Source organism: Mycteria americana, chromosome 14, assembly GCF_035582795.1.
Source record: "Mycteria americana isolate JAX WOST 10 ecotype Jacksonville Zoo and Gardens chromosome 14, USCA_MyAme_1.0, whole genome shotgun sequence".
NCBI classification, from domain to species: domain Eukaryota; kingdom Metazoa; phylum Chordata; class Aves; order Ciconiiformes; family Ciconiidae; genus Mycteria; species Mycteria americana.
Genome location: NC_134378.1, coordinates 5213900 through 5228549, shown reverse-complemented (window position 1 = coordinate 5228549; position 14650 = coordinate 5213900). Strand labels below are relative to the sequence as shown.

Sequence of the window (14650 nt, the reverse complement as noted above, 5' to 3'; positions counted from 1 at the left end):
CTGTTATGGAGCAGCCACATAAAACGGGTGGGGAAGAGGCCGAGTTGCTTGGTAAAATAAAAATAACCCTATGGCCAAACCCTGCTTGGGGTGGGGGATCCTGTCAGTGCCTGTGCTTGGCTTGCCTGCAGCACACGGGCACCACTGCCCTGAGCACGCTGCGGAGCATGGGGCAGCACGCACCGAGGGGAGCCCGAGCCCGGCTCCGCACCCGCCCTGGGCTGGCCGGCAGCCCCGAGCCCCCGCATGCAGGAGCGGGAGAGGGGCAGCGGTGCTCCGGGCTCCAGCACCCCTCCGAAAATGCCTGTCACCCATGTAGAACACTTATTTATTCTGCCTTAATTTAAATGCTGGTATACTCCTTGAATGTCACTTCCCACTTTTTTTTTTTAAGTTGTTTTGCTCTGTTGCTGTGGGGAGGAGAAAGGGTGCTAAGAGCTTCTCCCTGCAACACAGGAGTAAACAAGGGGCTTTCTAGAAGTTGAGTGATGCTCACACTGTTGGGAAGGTTGTGCTGGAATAACTTTTTTTTTATCGGACTTTACCTTGTACTTGCCGAAGTTATCGGAACGATGACATGGTTTATATTAAAGTGGGTACACTGCTGTGCTTCCATCTCTGTGCTGTGTGTAAGGGGGTGCTGGCGGGAGGAGGGCGGGCAAGAGCCGGCTTCATGCTGTACCCCAACGCTGGGCTGCATGCAGAAAGTCACGGGAACTCTTTTTGTTTAAATTAAATAGAAAGTCCCTACTTCAGGCCCATAGAAGCACTGGTATTTTTGCTTTTACCTGGGCCTAAGGCCCAGAACCCTGCTCCTGGGGGGGGGCAGCTGCCTGAGGGGCCGCGGGCCGACAGCCGACGTCGCCCGGAGCCGGGGTACCTGACCGCAGCTGAGGGGCGAGGGCGGCCCGGGCAGGGTGAGGGCGGCCGGCCCGGCTGTGGCATGGCCCGCGGAGCCCCGTTCCCCCCAGCCCGCCGCAGTGGTACCGTCCCGCCCCGCCCCCTTCCCTCCCGCGGAACGGCGCAAGCCACCGCAGCGACCTCTACGCTCGGGGCATCGACCTCCGCGCATGCGCCTCGGCGGCCGGCGCGTTGCTAGGCGGAGCGCGCCGTGGTGACGGCCCCCGGCCCCGCTGCGCTCGGCCCCGCTGCCCCCGGCCGCCGCGGCGGGCGGGCCGCCCCCCTCACCCCCGGCCCGCTGCGGGGTCCCGCCGGGGAGCAGGAGCGTTGGAGGTTCGCTTCGCGTCCCGAGAGCTGGCGTCCTTCGGCGTCCGCTGCGGTAGCCGCGGGTAACCCTATGGAGAGGGGCCTGCGGAATGCCATAGTCTTCAACGCGTCCAAAGGGGAGGCTTTCACTCTCGCCAGCAGCTACAAATCGTTGCGCAAAAGGCTTCGCGGTAACTGGAAGATACAGAGGTGAGGGGCAGCTTTCCGAGTGACTCGGGGCAGCTATTTGGGGGGCGCTGGCGTGGGAGAGAAGCCGTGTCTCTGTGGTCCGAGGGTCCTTTGCAGGCAGGACGGATGGCACGCCCGCAGCTAGTGCGGACGAGCCTTCTCTCAGCCTGGCCGGGCCCTGTGGATCCACCTCCTCTCCGAGGCATCCCTGTGCATCTCTGTGGATCCCTCTTCGTCTCCTGGCCGCTCCTGAGTGAAGAGGCTAGGCTGCCTCAGCCTCCCCGCTCTGCAGCCCGGGGCGTAGGGGTTGGGAGTCCATAGAGAGATCCTGACATTTGTCTGTGGTCCGCATTGAATACCCGAATAGTCTTTGGGAAGGTGTATCGTAAGCTAAAATGTCTTTTTCACATTGATTGCACTCTGTGGCATTAGCTGTAATTTCACAGTTGGATGCCTGTCTTTGGAACTTTCAGCTATCTTATCTGTGGAAGAGATAGAGCGTAAGTTATAAGGATGAAACTCCTGGTACAGGCTTTTGAGTCTATCTTGATTTAGAGTTTGGGATAAAAAGAAATCGGCCCTTGTACATATGATATTGCCTGTCTGTCCACTACAAAATGTGTCCAGAGCAAAAAGAAACACAAGAATAAGAGGAAGCTCATCAGGTGCAAAGTTTAATAGCAGTTGTGACGGTTTATACCTGTTCTGGATCTGCCACAGTGCCTTGTTAGAGGGGCTTTACTATTTAATGGGTTGAAATTTGTAAGGATTATTTTCACTTGAATTGTCAACTTTAAACCCAGATAAAAGGATGTGAAGTGACTGAAGTGATTTGCTTTGTGTTTATTTGCTAGTTCTTTTAAAAAAAAAAGAAAGTGATGGTTTGGGACTGTATCCAAGAATATGATGTCTCTTTATTAATCTGTTCATAGCTTAAAAGATGAGATCACATCTGAGAAACTGTTTGGGGTAAAATTGTGGATTACAGCAGGGCCAAGAGAAAAGTTCAGTGCTGCTGAGGTAAGAAGTCAATGACTGTTTGCAAATTAGTTATGTTTCAAAATTTGTTTAATGTGAAATAGAAAAGAAAAACACAGAAGAATTTGCAATAATACTCTTTTATATGAATTTAAACAAATTGAAACTTGAATGCTTTTCTGATAGGATCAAGTTCATTGCAAGCAGTCAGAATCATTTACTTCCCCTCATCTCAATATAACTTCCTGTAGTCTTGTGTGTAGCTTCTTTCACGTGTATTTTTTCTGGATCTTTGCTGTCTTCTAGTTTTCGGTTCTGAAGAAATTCCTGGAGGATGGTGGAGCCATCCTGGTGATGCTAAGAGAAGGCGGAGAGTCCCGATGTGGCACGAATATTAACTTTTTGTTAGAAGAATATGGGATCGTTTTCAATAACGGTAATGGAGCTCACTGATACCTTTTATTCTTCCATTTTCCGCAAAATCTAAAGAGCAGGTTCAGCCTTTGTTTGTATAAGCCAAGCAAATCCATCTCACAAGGTACCTTTTGGTCTAAGAGATGTTTTTTCTTGAAATCTACGTGTACGTGGCAGTGTAATACTGGAGCACACCAAGGGCTTTCCATGGACACAGTACCTTGATAACAAGTTTGCTATCTCCATTCCTTTGCTGCGGTTGTCAATTTTAATGGTATTTACTAACAACAATTAATTCTAGTTTCATTTCAAACACTTTTTCCACGTGTTTTAATGGATTGAATCACTTCATACTAACCCTGAATAAACAGTGGCACTTTTCTTTAGCACACCAATAAAATGCCATTCATTAGGTTTTGTACTGCCAATGTGAAAAAAAAAAACCAAAACAACTGTGTCTCAATGTACATAAAATATTTTTAGGGGTTTTGGTGGCATTTTCTAGACTGTGCCTTCTTTTGCATCACCAGGATTAGATTCATCATGCTTTTGGAAGATGTATAAAAAAAGAATTTGAACTTGTAAAACTTGATACGTATTCTTTTAACTGGATCATCCTTTTGCCTCTTCTGCTTTGCAGAAGACATGGAGATGTGCTTATTTTTACTTGAACTTGCAACTATATTCCTGTTCTAAATCTGTATGTCCAAAAGGAAATGGTAGAGAAGGCTGATCTGAATTCTTTTGGGAGCCACATGCCAGCTTTGTGGTGTTAGAAGCAAACACCCAGGGAATCCAGGAGCTAAACTAATTTTTCATTGCTATATTTAGCATACTGATCAGCTAAGATGCGAATTTCTTTATTTTTTTTCTTTCTTCAAGATGCTGTAGTACGAAATGTATATTACAAGTACCACCACCCAAAAGAAGCACTAATCTCTGATGGAGTTTTGAATAGGTAAATATTTGGGGTATATAAATTTTTACTGTAAACTCTTACAATCTGTATTGTTTTCAGTAAGTTTTGCTTTTCAACATCTTGTAGGGGAATCAGTGAAGCTGCAAGAAAAGCAGTTCTTGAGACAGCAGATGAAGATGGAAGTGGACATGACTCACAGTAAGTGTTTTCCTTTGAGGAAGCTGATGTGAAAAGATTTAGAATAACTCGGAATTAGCAGGTTTGTAATCTAGCAGGAGTATGTTGTGCTTGTGTTGAGGTTTTCTCATGTATTTCTTATGTCAGCTTCTTGCTCCTCACGGTTATATCTGGAAAGGAGAATCTGTTTAGTAGTGCTTGATAACCAATGAAGGAGCAGGAGTGACAAGTTTTGAAGGGAATTATTACTCTACTGACCAGATCTTATTTGTCCCTTGTCTGTGGATTTGAATTTGATTAAACAATGTAAATATGAATAACCTCTAGATAGTGAGTGGTCTGGCTGCAGGCATGAGCAACCCTACTTCTTTTTAAAGAGTCTTAATCCAGGGTAAGATAGACATTTATTGCAGTTTTTAGCTTTCCATCCCTCTGTGCTGCAGAGGAGCGAAAAGGCATTGAGAAGAACACAGCTGTTCCATAAATAACTCTAAACATTTGTATTCTTCCTTGCAGCTAGTTTTTAGACTAATAAATGACCATATGTTTGATTACAAGGAAAAATGTAAGTGTAAAAACATTTCCTGTAGTTTTGTTCCAGAATATATATTTGTCTAAGTTAAATACCCCTGCCCTTCTCTGGGATACAGGAGTGTGCAAACAAAAATCAAGAGTGTTCTTTGTTATTTAAAGACAAATTGTCAACCTGGAAAAACCTGTAGAAAGAGACTAAAATGTCATTATAACGATCTGCATGTTCGAAAGCATGCCTCTTGGCATTCCACCACCGGTGCACAATTACAGTTTGTGGCTTAGGCAGACAGACTGAGTTATAAATATGTCCAGCCTACCTGATACATGCAGATACTTACAGGGTTTCTGTATTTCCTGCAGAACGCTCACTTTTGTGTATCCATTTGGTGCCACACTGAATGTGATGAAACCAGCAGTGGCTATTCTATCGACAGGATCTGTCTGCTTCCCGCTTAACAGGCCTATTCTTGCTTTCTATCAGCATGAGGTATGATTCTGCATGTAACAAACCATGCATTCTCCCCCTACCCCACACAGAAATTGTGAGTGTATTTTCTGGGAGTACTTACAAACCCACTTCTATTTTTGATGCACCTGCAAAGTCCAGGTGAGCCTAGTGGCTCCTGCCTCCTTTTATGGAAGACTTCTTTGCATGGGGTTCAGAGGAGAATTAATTTGATGGTCGGCAAAGATTATATATTTGTTTGATTGACGGACGGATATTTTTAGTTCTTCTTTAAAGTTTCGCTGTTTGGGGTTTTTTCCACTGTCTTAGTGATCATGTAGTAAGTAAGAGTATCATTAGCTTCATAAATATGCCATATTGAGTTAAGGAAGAGGACTGTCACCTTGGAACCTGTGGATTTTATGTTATCTTACCCATCCAGCCCTGTTAATTTATAAAAAAAATTCAGAAATCTAGTAGTAGATGATGGGTACAAACAAAGAATTAATATTGTTAGTGAACATAAACACGTTAACACATTTTTTACTATGTAGGTGAGTTTCTAACACTACTGTGGTTTTTTGATATCTTTGGTAGGCAGGTGATTTTTTTCCTGAGGATGCCCAACTTCATCCCCCCATGTTGTGGCTGAAATAGACCCCATAAATCAAAGACAATACAGCAACATGAAGTGAACTTACAAGTACACTTACTGCTCGCATTTTATCTGCAGCTGTCAGAGTAAGATATAATAAAATCCCTCCACCCACACGATATTTGCACATAGATCAAATGAACCCATAGACTCATGCCTAATTTTGCACCCATGATAATACTGAAATTATTTGCATTAATGATAGAGTTGTCTTTTTGCGACATAAGTCACGTAAGTTACGTAAAGCCTTAACTTGACTGGGATTATAGCTTTGCTGGCTGGTGTTCTTGTTTCAAGACTGTGCCTGTTTATGTGGGGTCTCGTGCCGCTCACCTAATCGGTGTGGAGAGGAGTGTTTTCTTCTTAGAATTATAACAACTAAATTATTCTGTAAGTGAAATCCGTCTAACTTGCTTGTACCTTCGTGAACTGTTTTGCATGGGTTGATCACTGAAGTGTAATAGGTTTGTGCAGTGGAAACCATTCCACACCATATAATGCCTTGATAAAATACCATGACATGAATGTCATATAGATGGCATCACTTTTCCTATCTAGCTCAAGGAAGTTGTAGACACAAGGGTAGAAGATGAAGCCAGAGACAGAGGTTGTCTCTCAAGCAGAGCAGAGAAACTTGGTAGAGGAAAACAAGATCTCTTGGAATGAAAAAGAGATACAGTAAAGAATAGCAACAGAAAGTGAAGGAATGGAAAGTAAGAGCAGAGGATGCTACCTAGTTATGCTATTGCGGGTAAAGCATGTAGAATTCAGGTTAAAATCTTGCAAAACATGGAGTATGAAACATCAGAAATCTGTTAAATAAACTGGAGCTTTGTTTGATGTATCTTCAAATTCATTACAGCAGTCTTCATGGTTATATTATGCTGTGAGTTTCACAGGTGGTGCAGGGAGCATTACAGTGGTTTTTTGTTCTGTTGAAAACTTATGATTTCTTATGTATGTCCTTGTGGAAGGATTAGGGGGTAATCTGGATAGAGAAGAATTCCAAAGATGTTTCATGAATGCATATTCATGCATGTTTAATTTAGCTAAATTAAAATATAATGACCTGCATATTTTGCATTTTATCTTACAAATAATAAAATTACCAAACTCTTCTCCCATTACCTGATGTGAATATGTGCTATATTGACATGCATGCATGTCACCGGCCTCTAGGTTTACATTCTGAACACTGAAGAATGGGTTGCCAGAAGTTAATAATGCATTCATTTAACTTAATTATTTTTTATTTGATTGAAAAGAAGAGTGTTATTTTTGTGCAAAAATAGCCTAAGTGCAGTTATTGTTGGTGATATTCTCTGTATTTTTTTTATTGCCAGCCAATTGTCTGTCTACTCTTATGAAATGCAGATCAGTTTTTTTAATAAATTTATGAGCCTTAAGAGCATATACTCTTATAATAATGCTGCGCTCTTGTGAGCTTGCCAAGTCTGAAACTGCTTTTGCCACTCCTTATTCCAAAATTTCCTATTTCTTTAAATCACTTTGTAATTAGGCAGCATTAATGATTGCCTCTCAAACTGCAATTTGGAAGGATGTTTTGCTATATTGTATTCTTTGTTGTTAGAATCAAGGTGGAAAGATGGCAGCGTTGGGATCTTCCCACATGTTCAGTGATCAATATTTAGATAAAGAAGAAAATGGCAAGATCATGGTAAGTTTGTTGTGGATTTCTTTTTTTTTTTTTTTTTTTTTTAAAACCCACCTTAGTGGATCTTCACAGCACTTACAAAGCAATCCAAGCTCACTAGCTTCATCATAGCAAGACAGCTATGAAAGGGATTCAGTATGGAGGGTCTAACCCAATACTAACATCTGAGGAATTTGTTAGACCACAAGTGTCAGGAAGGAGTTTTTAAAGATATAGTTTATTATTTATGTCATAGGACTCTGAAAAGCTTTTCCTACCTTTGTTCACCACTTTATTGTTATTAATGTTTAAATATTCAGTGGAGGGGTTTTTTTGTTTACTACTTTTTCTTAGCTTCTTTAGCGCTTGATTATGGCTACTGATTAATAATAAACCGTTGCATATGTAGCTCCTGATACCTGGAGATTGTAATGCACTTTCTGAAGGGTGGTATTTAACGTTGTTATGTGTAAGAAGGGGAGTTTCCTGCTGAGGTGTTCCTGAAAGTATGTACCTCCTACAAAGTAAGCTCATTGCCATGACTCATCCCTTCCATATGTTAACACAAGTAAAGTTTGTATTTTCTCCCTAGATATTCTTTGATTTATTACTCATATTTTTCTTCTTTTTCATGGTATGTTATTTAATAGATTTAATATGAATGTTTAAGAATAATGTAAGATTACTTGGACCTTCCAGAAATTAGTTAAGTTTTGCCCCTCTCCAGGATGTGCTTTTCCAGTGGCTCACAACATCAGATGTCCATTTAAACCAGATGGATATGGAGGACCCTGAGGTAAGAGATATCCGTCACAAGGAAGTAAATAGTAGTGTGATCCAGCAGCACCAGTTTTGGCAAACCATGTATTTAGCACAAAATGGTTAACAGCTAGAGGGATGCTGTTGTTGTTGTTGCAGACCCTTTATTCGGGGTCTGAGATTGAGTAGACAGATGGACTAGGCATAAAAAATAATGTAATTGTATCTCTGTCAAACTTAGATTGCTGTTCATTATCAGATTTCATTTGTGAAAGTCTCTTTCCAATTTGCCCATGTTTATGAGATCATTTGCTGCTCCAGCGTAATAAATTTGCACTTCACTCGGAGCCCTCAGACAAGAGGAACATGCATGAAGTGAAGGCAGATTTTCTGTACGTGAGTAGGGACTGACCTGTGTATCAATTATAGTTGCTTTTTTCACTGATGTATGCAAACGCTATTTTTATTTGGAAATATCATACGTGATAAAATTGTATACTCTGCGTGCATAAAAAGAACAGTATTCCCCAGTTGACTAGTAAGCTGTCTCTTTTAATTTCAAAGAATTAACAGAAGCTCAGATACAACGTCCATGTCGCAAGTAGTTTCACAGCTAAGAGAACAGAGTTTGCACAGTCTACCAGTCTAGTAAGAGGCACTGTAAATGGTCGCAGCTGGTAAAGAGTGAAATAATTATTTCTAGATGAGATTTTAAGTGAGAGAAACTAGAAAGAGAGTATGTCAATGGGTTGGTCTTTTTAAATCATAAGTGTGTGTATCTCTGTGTGTGTGTGTGTGTGTTCAGATTTCAGACTATACCATGCTCCCAGATACAGCTGCGCTGTCTGAGCAACTGCGAGTCTGTCTGCAAGAAGGAGATGAGAACCCAAGAGACTTCACCAAGCTTTTTGATACATCCCTTTATCAGCTGGATACAACTGCCCTCCCTTCAGTTATCAAGTCAGCAGCTGTGATTTTTTTTAAATTTTATTTTATTTTTCCACTGTATATTCTGCATTTTCTGTTTGTACTTAACTGTGTCTGCTTAAGAGCAGAAGGAACTGAGCTGTAGGCAGCATTCTGAATATGGATGTACCAGAATATTGATTTGTACAGTGTGACAGTGATACTTTCTCTTGCTTCTTGTCTTAGCTGTAGTTTCTGGCATTGTTTTTTCCTTTTTTCTGACTACTGCTGATTCAGTGAACTGATATTTTTAACAGAACTATCTACAGTGATGTTGGGTACTTTCTGGAGTGAAAACTGGTTGTTTTTCCACTTTTGAATTACTTGGCATTTACTGAAGCTGCATTTCATTCATCTTCGCATTTCCCAATAATTGTGTCTTGAGATTTATCTGCTGCTCAGTTTTACCAGTTTTTTATTGCTGGCAGCTTTGTCCCTCATAACTCCTCTGTTATCCAGATCACGTATGAACATGTTGAATAGTAGCAGGCTTAACCAGATTCCATGAAACTCCACCCTGCTGTGGACACTGTTTCTTCTTACTCTGTATTTCTTGTATTTTCGCTAGATATGAATTCATAGTAGGATCTCCCTTCTCATCCTATAACAAATAACTTTTTAAAATGGCTTTTGGTTATGGACTTCTTGAAAAACCTTGTTGAAATCCCAAGTCTGCTCTTTTTGAACTGGATCGCTTTTTCCTCATGCACATTCATCCCTTTAAAAGCTGCTTGAAGAATTGAGTTGTGACTTCCTTCTTTTTTATCATCTTATATATCCACCTATCATTATCTTCTTCTCTGTCATAATTTTAACTAATTTGTTTGCTGTACAAGTCAATTATTACTTGTATGTAGTTCTCTGGGGTCCTCCTAAAATTAGACATCCTGTTTTTTTAATACTATGACTGCGGATATTGGTTGACCCTGGTGTCTTCATAAAAATTCATCTCTCTAGCCTTTATTGCATGCAGGTGGAAATGGCTGTTGCATCATTTCTTCTCTCATACTTTGTCTTTTCTGTGCTGCAGAGCTTATGAACAGCTGAATGTGAAGCATGAACCCCTCCAACTCATTCAGCCTCAATTTGAGACTCCACTACCTGTCCTCCAGCCAGCTGTGAGTAATCTTGCTGATACAGCACGTGGAGAATCCTTCTGTTTCATGTAAAACCTCTGTGTGTCATTTCCATAGTTCTTTCAAAAAAAAAAAAAGAGAAAAATGCTGTTGTGATAATTAATCACTTGGGAGTTGAATACATTGCAGGGACTATCTTTTAGGAAAGAGCACTTATTTATGCTTCTAATTTTTATCAACAGAGCTTGAAAATGTAGCATCTGGTACCATAGCAGAATGCCTTGTGTATATAAGCCTTTAGCCGCGTAGCTGCTCGCAGTCCTGTGAGCTGCTGTGGTTCAGCCTTCACTGTGAAAACAGAAGGTGGTATTTCAGAAAGCAGTGGTGGTGTAAGTAATACACTGACTGCTGCCAGGGGAGGAGCCAGTCTGTCCCACTCTTCTTCCATCTCCCGTATCCTTTAGGGAAGTAGAAAGTGGAGCATTGGTCTTTTACAGCAAGGGCTGGCCAGACTTTTATCAGCAGAGATTTGGGCTGGCAGCAACAACACGAGCTGCGGCGCTGTCAAACTTACTTTGAAAAGCAGGTATCTTTGAGTATCTTTGAGTTTTGCCGTCATGGCTCCATCCTTCTTTACCTTGGCCACGCTGAGTGGCTGCTGGGGCCCTTATAGCTGCAGGGGTGCAACTGAAAGTATCGTCTCATGTGCTGCTCTTTAAAAACACAAGTCCAACTTGTGGCGTAAGTGGTGACTGCATGAAAAAGAAAATACTCTTACCCGAATTAGTGTGAATGTGTTTCCAAGGTGGGCTGTTATGGCGAGCTTAGTACCTCAGCTATCTCAGCTATGACCTGGATCTCATGGAGCAAAACTAAAAACAAACTGCAAATGCAGTATGTCTAGTTGTGATGCGAGGTGGTAATTCTGGCATACTTGTGACTAAACTCTTTTGGAACATTCAGTTATTTTTACAAAATATAAATGGAATTTTTGTACTGTGGCTTTTGGAGTTGCTTCTGACTTTATAAAAATTTCTTCAAGTCCAATCTAAGTCCAAAACTATTGTCTTAGAGATCTGTAAAGTATAAGAAAAATATTTGGCAATAATCCATGCTAATTATTCTCTTCAAGGTTTTTCCACCTGCTTTCAGAGAATTGCCTCCTCCCCCTCTGGAGCTATTTGACTTGGATGAAACTTTTTCCTCTGAGAAAGCTCGTCTTGCAGAGATTACAAACAAATGTAAGTGGAGCAGACTGATTGTTTACACATTTATATATAAAGTCCAAGTTTTTGGAGGAAAATTGTTGTTATATTTAATTTTAAAACATGGGCCTTGTTTATGAAAATCCACTGCTGTCATCCTGGGCCAAGAAATTGAAGGGCCTTGGAAATTGATAACTGACTTTATGTACCATGACGTTTTATTTTGTTTGTTACATGACATTTTATTATGTTTCTGCCTGCTGTTTCCTGTATCATGCATAAATTGCTTTGCACACTCTTGCTGATTTATTTCGCATCTTTCATTATGCTTTGAAGTTAAAATGTTAAGGTTATTCTAAACACACCTTAAATCTAAGAATGATGAGAAAGTACTAGCTGCAAGAATACATCGTGGCTAGTCCACTGAACTTAGTTATAGGACTTAACCTCCCAGAATGCCAACAAGTGGAGATTCGTAGTGCATTTTTGCCCAGCTGCTAGGGATATGTGTGATATTCAACTGCCTTCTTCCTTGGGATGCTTGTTTAGGTACTGACGATGACCTGGAGTTTTACGTACGAAAATGTGGCGATATCCTAGGAGTAACAAGTAAACTCCCAAAGGAGAAGCAAGATGCCAAACATATCCTGGAGCACATCTTCTTCCAAGTGGTTGAGTTTAAGAAACTGAATCAGGTATTTGTAATAACAGAATGACAAGTGAATAGTTGGTAGTATCAGCACTGAGGCTGATACATCTTTGTAGCAGCTACGCTTGTCACAGGCAAGAGGTAGAGTGATGTGTTAAGACATTTGTTGTATAATAAATTAGACCAGTGAAGTGTGATCCAGAATACTTATGACTGTTAATCTGTGTAGAATGTGTAGTGTTCAATTTATTAAGTCTCTCATTTATTTTAATTGGGGGATTAATACATGCAAGCGTAGTTTCGGTAATTTCAGCGAAATACAGTTCATTACTGGTGCATTGTGTAACAGCAGTGCGCCCTCACGAATGTTCACAGTGCTTGCTAATGCTACAATGGAGGTGTGAAACTAGCATTGTTACTCACAAGAAGGACTGTGTTGAAATAATTCTTTATAGTAAATTTGATGCTTCAAAGTCTGTTTGGAACATATCGGCAGATCAGCTGTTTCTACTAACAAGTATTCCCTGTGTCTCATTTAGTCTAATTAAGACAAAAATCTGACATTTCTACCCTATTACTAAAATTCCTTTTTTTTTTTCTTTCCTTTCTCCTTTTCCCTTGCCTAAGGAACATGATACTGACACAAGTGAAGCTGGATTCCAGAATGGGAACTGAGACCTGGCTTTCCCCAGTTTGAGATAAACCTTTTAGTAAAAACATACTTTTCCATTTTTTTCAACCTCTGTGTTCAGTATATTGATTGGGACCGTCTCAGCAGTTCACTGAATGTTTGGATCATTTATGTGTAGTAGTTTGGATAATTAATGCCTTTTGAGGAAGTGCTTGTATTTTGCAAGCACTTCCCAAATAATTTCCTATTTTTCTACTTCTTTATTGAAACTGTAATTTTGTAATATATGAAAAAAATCTTATACTGAGAAAATGTGGGTTTCGTCTTTCTTTCCGGCGCCAGTATTTATTTTCTTGTTGTAAGGCTTACTGTGGGTTCTCCTGGTGTACGTGTAGCCCTTAATTGCACTGTGGGAAAGATTATTATTTTGGTTTGTGAACTGTGGAAAAGAAAATACAGCCATAAATACAGGAGCTGCTGAAAATATGCTAGACTGTCACCCCGAGGCAGTCTCCTTTTGTCTCTCTGCCAAAGTGAACGGAGGAGAGGTGGGTTTGTTACTGTAGAAGGAAGACATTTCTTCCAAGGGAGGGGAAGAGTCTAAATTAAGCAATAATGACGTTGCTGCAGATACCTGCCTCATATAAGACTGGAAATACATCATTTTGAAAAGAAGGGACAGCATTTGGATGAAAAAGACTTTAAGATTTAATGGATCATTATTAAGAAAATGTGGTACTGTGCAGAAACTCGGGAATGTTTGTACTTACAGTTATTTGATATCTAGCCCAGAGATAGTGAGCTAGGTAATGCACAAGAATGGAAATTCAAGTGAAGTTCATTGACCACAAAATGTTGAAGCTCACTGCACAGCAAAAATAGAGCCAAAGATGTGGGTGGTGAGAAGAAAACATTTGTCAACATCATTAATACTGCGTGTCTGTGGACTTTTCTTTTGTATCAACAAGGAGATTGCACTTTGACATCCAACAAATTTTGTATTTAATCTCTGAAACGGTGAAACTTAAATTCTTCACCCACTCAAGCCTTCTGTGCAGCCTTTGTGCTTTATCTTGCTCTGCCACGTTTTTGTAACGTCGAAGGTGCTTTTTCCACAAGACCTGCTCATCTTTTATCCCACAAAAAGTCATTTCATTTTATACTGCGTCGTGGTTTGGATGCCAACTTGGCGCAGGTTTTTCTAAAGGAGGTGCCCTAAAGCACCTGCTGAGTTACTGACCAGTTGCGATGTGCTAATATAACGGTGGCAGAAGTGGCTGTGTCTCTGCTTACTCTGCAGACTTGCCTTTTTTGTAGCAGCATGTTTGAAATTTTTCATTTCTTCCTCATTTCTTTGTTTTTCTTTAAGGCCACAGTTGTGTTTGTCACACAGAGTACTTCATGCATTCCAGCTACACATTTATGCAATAAGCTTAATCTTTCCTCTGCAGTATCAATACCAATCAGTCAACCGGCACAGACCGCAGTTGAACCAAACAACTGTGTGATCCTCTTCCTCATTACAGGTCTGGTTTGTACTGTTCTGTGGTGTTTATACTTCAAACTGCAAATACTTTCTCTCTCCGGGCCCTTTTTCTGAGTTGTTTTGTCGCCTGTTCCTGATGTGGTAACAGGGTTTAGAAAAAAGTCATCTGAGCAGCCAGAGAATACAAGCAGCTCCCTGTTTACTCTCTGGCTGTAGTGCCACTCTGACAGCTGAGGTAAAAGAATGGATTTTTTTCACTGAATGGATGGTTTTTTGGCCAGAAGCTCTAATGTGAAATGCATGCAGAGGCAATAGCTTGCACCTCTTTTTCAAAGCTCTCCCTTTGGCCCCCTGCAAGTATTTAAACTGTTATTTTGTAAACAGAAGTGCTTACTTAGGTCATGGGAATATGATATGCGTAAAGTTTATGGCTGACTGACAGAATTTTGAAGGGGTGCAAGTGGGTGAGGGCTTTGAAGAAGTGAGGTGAGGCCACTGGAAGGTTAGGCACGCAGCTAGCCACGGAGTTTATATATTAATGAAATTATTGCTGTAGTTCACAGCAATAACTTTCCCTTTTTTGTCTCTGACCTCTCATGCAACTTAACTTCTCATCCCTTAATCTAAGAAGAGGGGGGAGTGTGTATTGGTTCTTCAGCAAACTGTGAATGCCCAGGGAAGTGGTTTTGACAAGTAATTCTCCATGT

General features: G+C 40.9%; 1 protein-coding gene across 3 annotated transcripts in view; it reads left to right on the top strand.

Annotated features, from left to right (window-relative positions):
• IFT52 (intraflagellar transport 52) overlaps window positions 1-12565 on the top strand; it is a 231549-nt gene extending 218984 nt beyond the window's left edge. Inside the window, exons 1-13 of one of the 3 annotated variants that reach the window (XM_075516929.1) lie at window positions 1074-1416; window positions 2328-2415; window positions 2680-2809; window positions 3670-3745; window positions 3833-3904; window positions 4778-4904; window positions 7109-7195; window positions 7899-7967; window positions 8736-8890; window positions 9927-10014; window positions 11105-11213; window positions 11727-11872; window positions 12454-12565. In XM_075516929.1, coding sequence (XP_075373044.1) covers window positions 1298-1416; window positions 2328-2415; window positions 2680-2809; window positions 3670-3745; window positions 3833-3904; window positions 4778-4904; window positions 7109-7195; window positions 7899-7967; window positions 8736-8890; window positions 9927-10014; window positions 11105-11213; window positions 11727-11872; window positions 12454-12501 — 1314 coding nt within the window. In that variant the 5' untranslated portion in view covers window positions 1074-1297 and the 3' untranslated portion in view covers window positions 12502-12565. Of the gene's footprint in view, window positions 1-1073; window positions 1417-2327; window positions 2416-2679; window positions 2810-3669; window positions 3746-3832; window positions 3905-4777; window positions 4905-7108; window positions 7196-7898; window positions 7968-8735; window positions 8891-9926; window positions 10015-11104; window positions 11214-11726; window positions 11873-12453 lie in introns of those variants that run through there. The other 2 variants (XM_075516931.1, XM_075516930.1) reach the window with 2 other exon arrangements.
• The last annotated feature ends 2085 nt before the right edge of the window (window positions 12566-14650 follow it).